Genomic DNA, 7,588 nt, shown 5'->3' on the forward strand with positions numbered 1-7,588 from the left:
GCTTACACAATGCTGAGGACTAAAAGATCTCTGAAGTGAGGGCCAACAGTTTCTGCCGGATCACAAGACTGCAATGCATCTTGGGATTCCTTCAGGACACTTCGGTGCCAGATACCCAAAACGTTAATTACAGTTTCAAAAATAGAAGTTGGAGCAAGAGACGCTCTCTCGCCTAGGCATAAGGTGAAGGGAAAACTCGGGCGCTCGTCCTCCCAGCTCCTCGGGTCTGGCTCGCTCAACGTCCACCCACCTCCTGGTTCCATCTGTCCCACGTCTGGGCCTCGTGGCACTGATGGCCGCGGTCCCCTCTCCGTCCCATATGGTTCTCAGTTCTAGTGGGTAGCTGCGGTCCCCGGGGAAGGGACGGGCTCTAGATCCCTCCCGTGTCGCCGACACGCGGCTACCGCTCCTCCGGGCCCTCCGCTGCGCCCGGGCCGCCCCACCCAGGGCTGCCCGCGCCCGGCGCCGCTGTCAGCGCCCCACGTGCCGCCGGGCCTCGAGGCCGCGCGTTCCCCGCCCTGCGGGGCAAGCCGCAGACCCGTCCCCCCACCAAACCAAGGTGGGCTCCGGCCTCCCGCTCGGCTGCTCCCGCGTCCCGGCCCCTTTACCCGAAGGGCCTCCCGCGCCACTGTCGGCTCCATGGTGGTGGGCGCCGGCGCGGCGCCAGCCGGGGGTGGCGACGGCTGGGCCGGGCCACGCAGGAAGGACGGCACGAACTCGGCGGCGTGGACGTTGGGCACGAAAGGTTTGGCACTGACGTTGAGCTGCCGGCTGAAGGCCGCGCTGAGGTGCTCACGCTGGGCCTCGGCGGCCACCGCCGCCAAGGGCCCGCCGGCACCGCCGCACGGGCCCGACCCGGGGGCTTCCATGTCCGCCTGGTCCCAGCAGTCGGGCGCTGAGTCGCTGCTGCTCCCGCCGCTGCTGCCCGGATCCACGATCGGGGGTGGGGTGGGGGGGCGCGTGTGTGATGAAGAGAGGGCGGGAAATGGAGGAGGAGGCAACAAGCCGGGGAGGAGCAGGCCGCGCTGACCCCGGGAAGTGGGAGGCAGAAGGGCTGGGGGATAGCGACAGAGTCCCCGGAGTCCCTGCGGCAGCAGCTCCAGTCCCCACTCCGAACTCGCGACAACGGTGGCGGCGGCGGCAGCTCAACCCTGCTCGTGTGGACCAGCCGATATCCTCCCACCCAACCCAGGCACCTCCAACTGCCTCACCGGCCACCCCACGCCCGGCGCAGATTGTTCCTTCGCCGCCACCCTTACCTGAGCCTCGGTAGTTCTCGGCTCCGTTCGTCCCTGCTTCCGGCTATGAAGCACGGCCAAAGACGGAACTACGAGTTCCGACAGGGCCCGCGTGACCCCGTTGCGGTTTTCCCGGGGGCCGATGGGAGTCGGAGTTCCGTGGCCCGGAGCAACCGGAAGGGTCTCCGGCTCCCGGCAGGCAGCGCGAAGAGGCGGGGACCTGGTCGCCCTCGCGGCTCCACCTGTCACCGGGTGGGGCAGCGCAGGGTTGGGTCTTGGCGCCGGTCCGTGCGGGGCCTCCGATCCAGAGCCTTTCAGCTGTCGCCGGCGGTCCACTCTGTCCTGTGAGGCACAGGATGAGGGAAAACCGACAGCAGTTCTACGGGGGATAAAGCTTTCAACCACTGGACATCCCTTCCTTCCCTTTCACCGGCCTCTGAGCGTTCTCCGTCGCACAGTCTCCCTACGTTCATTCTCTTCCCACCTTTCTTCTCCCCGCCTCGAGCAAGATTTTGTCCTACATTATGACGCCCAACTTAGAGCGTCTCTCATTTCATGTATTCATTTGGTAGAACAGACAATAAACCGTAAGACATTATAACTTAACCTACAATGTGGCTCGTAAGGCGCTCGGGTCCAGGCTCAGCGCCAACAGAGGGCATTATTAACTGGAAGCCCCTGACGATTCACTGTCTGTTTGACGAGTCTTCCAAACTTTTCCATCCCTTCCTCCTCCCGGTCCAGGGCTTTGCAAATTAAACAGGATTGCCATATTCCATGACGTACCCAGCTGTACCCAACTATTAGGGTGAGTTTGGTGCGTCTAGCTTCTTTATGCACCATTAAATGAAGTGGTTTTCTTTTGAATGGCCAGATTTGCTGTAAGTATAACCGCAGTACTTCACTGACTGCATCTCACCGTGACTGGGTGCATTTAGGTAAATGTGGGAAAAGCACGAACGAAAGACAAAGATAAATACTTAGACCCAACTGCATGAAGTAGGAAAATAACGTTGCCCTGAGCATCTGTTGTTTTCCTGTAATTCACCCATGTGGAGTCCAAATCAGATAAAAACATTGTCGAGATTTTTCTGCAAGGAGTCTAGACAGAGTGCAACTAACCTTCTAAGAATTACAGAGCAAAGGCTTGGACACATGGAAAAGATGGTTCTTAACTTTATGTTAAGGTCCAAATCTCGATTTAGAGGTGAATTTTACTTTTTAATATTTGTATTTTAAGGATAAAAGGGAATTCAGCTTAATGAGGTAGGTCAAAAACAAAGCTGTCAGGTATGCATTAAAATAAGTCTTACACTAAAGTGGTTTGAAATTGTGTTTAACATTAAACTGGCAATTTTATGGATACTTTAAAAAATACACAACACTTAGGCAACTGTAACTGTAAAGAAACCTCTGTTATAATAGCAAAGCTGGCTTTCAGTGTCTCCTCAGGCCTGTGGTCCATAATCCCTGGAATCTGGACATTGATTTTTCCCTCCAATAATAGGTAATGTATTCCTCTGATTAATACAAAGTTCTGGTTACAGCTTATTAATATAGTTCTCTGAAGACCCAATAGAATCTTTCCTAAGAGTGTCCCACTTTCAAATGATCGTCCTCAGATTTACAGAAACATCTTAACAATTGACATAAAAATCAGACCTTCATATATGGGAAATCTGCTTTACTCTTGAATTAGTTAATATTTTTATCTTACACTCACAACAAAAATAAAATACAGTGTGTCTAAAGTAAAGCACCTTCTCACTCAAGGTTTGCACCCCATAACCTGCTCCTAAGAAAATGTCAACGCAAGCAGCTTACTCAAATAGTGAACCACACTGTAGGATGCCATACCTCAAGATATATCCCCCAAAGGGCTACATATGATCATGCTGATAGGTTAGTTCTTCACCTCTAATTAAATTAGTAGTGTTTCTTTGTGCCTGGTACTTTTTCTAGGGACAAGGACAGAAACGGCTAAGCCTGCAGATGAGAAAAGCAGTAGATGTCATTAACTTCCCTGTCCCTGAATAGAATAATTATGGATATTCAGGCAAGAATCCACTCCATTGATTTTCAAATGCTTTGACCTGCCAGGGTTGAGGCACTGCTCCAGCAGGAAAGTGAGAAGCTCTTCTTGATAATTACTGTCGTGCTAAAACTGAGCAACTCGAGGTCAGGGGCTTTTCTTCAACTTCTTTATGTTCCCAATGCCCAATAGAACGCCTTGCATAGAAAACATGCTTAGTAAGTGTTTAATGAATGAACGGGTGAATCAATACGGAGTTTAGGAGGACACTGCCCTTCTATACTCATCTAGGGCTGTTGAGACACAGGATGATCAACTTTAAGAGAGTTTTTCCAAGGACATCCTGCTATTTTTTGTGAATGTGCACACGGGGTTAGCTTAACAACAGCTTTACTTTGGAAAGCTATGCTTATTCATGGTCTGAGGCATTTTACGACACATCATTCCCATTGCCCAGTGCAAATTCCACCACCTGGCATTCCTAGTAGTTACTCTTGTTCTATGTGGTTTTCCTCTCCTCCCTTAGCTATTCTACCTTTAAATTTAATCAGGGTCTCAGCATTTGTAACTTTTAGTCAACTGCACAGTATTTTGTTTGTTTTTTAAATCTTTTTATCTTTTTTTTTTTGAAGCAGAGTAAATGTTTCATGTAAAGTTGGTTGCTAAACGAGAGAAAATGTGCAGGCGACCTCAAGGAGGACAGGCGCCTTGAAAGGTTTAAGTTTTATTTGAAGAAAGAAAGTGCACACTCAGAGAAAGGGGAGTGTGGGCTACTTCAGGGAGAGAGACACGCTGAAACATTGGGAAAAAGTTAAAAGTGCGGGTGGCCTCAGAGAGAGAAGCCAATCTTTTTTATCTTTTAAAAAATCTTTTTCTCTTTTATACTTCTGAACACAAGGCCAAATGAAGGTCCCAGGGTTTAGTGGGTGAAAACACATCCACGTGAATGGACCCTGATGCAGCAGTCCCAACTCCTGGGAATGTTTTCTATGCCCAAGGGTGAAAAGCTATCCTTTCCAGCATGTTTGCAGTAGCTCCAAACTTGAAACAACCTAAATGTCCCTCAACAGGGAAATGATTAGCTAAGTAATAGTATATGAATATTATGGAATAATATGCAGCTATTAAAGGAGTGAAAGAGACAAGGTGCCAACATAGAAATACGTTTATAATATATGGTAAAGCAGGGAAAGAACAATGACGTAGTAGTGTAATAAACAGTAAATCAATCTCTCTCATACAATCCTATTTCTTTAAAAGTATCTAGTTTTTCCCTCTCTGGAATGCTCTTTCCCTAGATCTTCACCTCTCTAGCTCATTCACATTCAACTCAATTACCGTGTCCTCAGCTCAGAGGCCTCTCCTAGCCACCCTGGCCCTCCACCAACCCACGTCACTCTCTACCTTCTTACCTAGTTTTATTTTTTCACAGCACTTACACAATCTGAAATTCCTACTGGTTCCCATGCTTACTGCCCTTTTCCTCCTACCAGAAAATTAATCGCATCAGACTGTGCTCCAGTCACCTGCATCATTGCCTGGCATGGATCAAGTGTTCAGTAAACATTTTGGAGAGAAAGAGACACATGCATCTTTTTGTACATCATAAAACTTTTAGAAATGTGGACAGTTAAATATTAAACAGTTAATGGAAGGTGTACTAATGGAGTGGGATTGGATGTGGAGAGGAGAGCAGCTGGGAGAAGAAGAAAGTGCAATTTTGTACTTATACTATTATGTTTGGGTTTTCCTACAATAAGCAAATTGCTTTTTCCAAAACTTTTTAATGAGGTGAAATTTATATAACATAAAATTAACCACTTTAAAGTGAACAAGTCAGTAGTGTTTAGTGTAATCACAATGTGCAGCTTCCACCTTCATCTAGTTCCCCAACATTTTCACCGTGGCACACGGGCTCCCGTAATCATTATATGAACGCTTCCCATTCCCGTGGGAACTCGCTCCCCTCTCTCCTGTCCTCCTTGTCCCCATATCCACCAATCTCATTTCTGTCTCTAGTATTCACCCATTCCAGTCATTTCATACTAATGGAATCATACAATAGATCATCTTCTGTGTCTGGCTGCCTTCACCAGCATCATATTTTCACGGTTCATCCATGTTGTAACAGATGTAAGAGCTTCATTCCATTTTATGGCCAAATGATATTCCATGGATGTACCACTTCTTATTTATCCATTCTTCCGTTGATGAGCAACTTGCTTTTGTAACTTCAAGACATTAAAAATAAAAGAAAGGATAAACAGGTGAATCACAGTAAGGTACACAGTCTACTTAATTGTATCAGGGCAATGTCAATTTCTTGGTATTGATAGTGTATTATAGTTACATAAGGTGTTACCATTGGGGAAAGTAGGGTGATAGGGGACCTCTTGTAATATTTTTGCAATTTCTGGGGAGTCTTTAATTATTTCCAAATAAAAAGTTAGAATGTTAAAAATGCTCATACCAACAAAAAAGAGAAGTTTTCTGAACAAGTAAAGCCCACTTGTAATTAAACTGACTTTAGCCTTGATTGCTATGTCTTTATTGAAGGTTTTTTCTGCCTTCCTTAGTTAAATTTGTTTGGGCCATGGATAGCCCTGGGGAAAGGATCTTCTTTTCACTTTGAGAATTTGTAAATATAGAACAGTATCAAGAATCACAAACACCTACCTATGTAGAATCCCCAGATTGTCCATTGTTAGCATCTGATCACCTTGTTTTATGTTTTAAGATCAGAAATAAAGTAGTTCTAATACATATGTTGCCTCTTTTACTCCCATCCCAGTCAAATTCTACCCTCCCCAACAGGCTATCATGTATGAAATGTGATCCATTTAATCTATTTAGAAACATTCACATATACAACATATAAATCAATGAAAACCACCTTATTGTTTTAAAATTCATATATCATACATAAAACCTGTTTTCATGCCATGTGTTTGTCTCTTAACTGTGATAGAGTAACTCCATCGATGTTTATACCTCTTCTTTATTCACCCATTTCCCTTTTAGGCTTTTATGTTATTTCCAAATTTTTGTTATACCCACAGTATTTGTACAAATGTGTCTGGATACTGTCAGAGGCAAGTTACAGAAATTTAACTGGATTTAATCAGAAGAAATGTATTACCTTACATAACCATGTTAAAAAACAAAATTCAAGTGAATAAATTTTCAATACCTTATTGTCACTATTCAACAATTCATGAATCGGGCAGCATCCAATGGAGCAGATAGAATGGAGCTCTGGGGAGTTAAACCAAAGGAAGGACTTTTATGGGCAGAAGGGAGCAAGAACAAAGCAGTTACACTAGCAACAGGTGGATTGGTGTGGCAAGTTTTATGCTCTCAAGGGATGGCAGAGGTCTATCAGGCAGGGTATATCAGTAGTGTTGACCAGGTGAGCCCTGACTGACTGTTTTCAGATCGTATTTCTGGGGGAGCTGAAACTGTAACTAAGTTTCAGTTTGGTTATGTGGGGCTTAGGATAAATGACTCCATTTTGGACCTAATGTCCTGTTTCTAACAACCATAAGCCCTTAGATAAGACTGACTTGAGTCCATTGTATCAGGAGCTTAATGACCTCAAGGACTTACACCTTTTCATCTGTCTGCTGCCCTGCGTGTTGGCTTCATCATTAGGCTGGTTCCCAGACGGCTAGAGTCCTAGATGTTAGGTCTGGAGAAGCAAGGGAGTGCATCTCATCCTGCAGCTGTCTTCTAGGATCAGGAAACTTTTCTCAGAAGCCCACCAGGAGCTATCTCCTCCCATGTCATTGGCCTGAATTGGGTCACATACCCAATCTTGAAAAGGAGATCTCTCTCTCCTTATTGTGGTTAAATATACATAACATCATATTGTTTCCTCATTGGCTGTACCATTACACATTCTCACCAGCAACATTATTACCCATTTTGCACAAGCGTTCTGATTTCTCCACATCCTCTCCAGCACTTGTTATTTCCTGTTTTGTTTGTTTTTAGTAACAGTCATCCTAATGGATGTGAAGTGGTATCTCCCTGTGCAAAGGCGATCTCTTAAACCAGTGGTTTACACTGGTGGTTGTACATTAAAATTGCCCCAGGAAATTTTACACCTAACCCACCTCTAGACTCTGATTTAACGGGTATTGGTTAGGACCTAGGCATTGATACATTTGAAATACACCCCACTGTAGGGCCTCTGATTGAGGCCAAGCTTGAGAACCACTAGCCAGAGACAAATGTTCCAGCAAAAAAGGGATGTTGGGGAATCAATTGTGTTCAATACTACTCAGAAGTAAAATTGCTGAGTCCTCAGTTGGATTTC

At 45.7% G+C, this 7,588-nt stretch overlaps 1 protein-coding gene across 10 annotated transcripts in view; it reads right to left on the reverse strand.

Annotated features, from left to right (window-relative positions):
* Positions 1-1,362, reverse strand: part of LOC130685052 (eukaryotic peptide chain release factor GTP-binding subunit ERF3A-like) — a 28,710-nt gene extending 27,348 nt beyond the window's left edge. For 9 of the 10 annotated variants that reach the window (XR_008999486.1, XR_008999485.1, XR_008999484.1 and 6 more), the window contains exon 1: positions 609-1,237. Coding sequence is in view for 6 of the 10 variants with exons in the window: in XM_057508243.1 (XP_057364226.1) it covers positions 609-869 (261 nt within the window). In the remaining 4 variants the exon portion in view is untranslated. Of the gene's footprint in view, positions 1-608; positions 1,238-1,259 lie in introns of those variants that run through there. The other variant, XM_057508238.1, reaches the window with a different exon arrangement.
* Between the last annotated feature and the right edge of the window lie 6,226 nt (positions 1,363-7,588).

Source organism: Manis pentadactyla, chromosome 10, assembly GCF_030020395.1.
Source record: "Manis pentadactyla isolate mManPen7 chromosome 10, mManPen7.hap1, whole genome shotgun sequence".
NCBI classification, from domain to species: Eukaryota; Metazoa; Chordata; class Mammalia; order Pholidota; family Manidae; genus Manis; species Manis pentadactyla.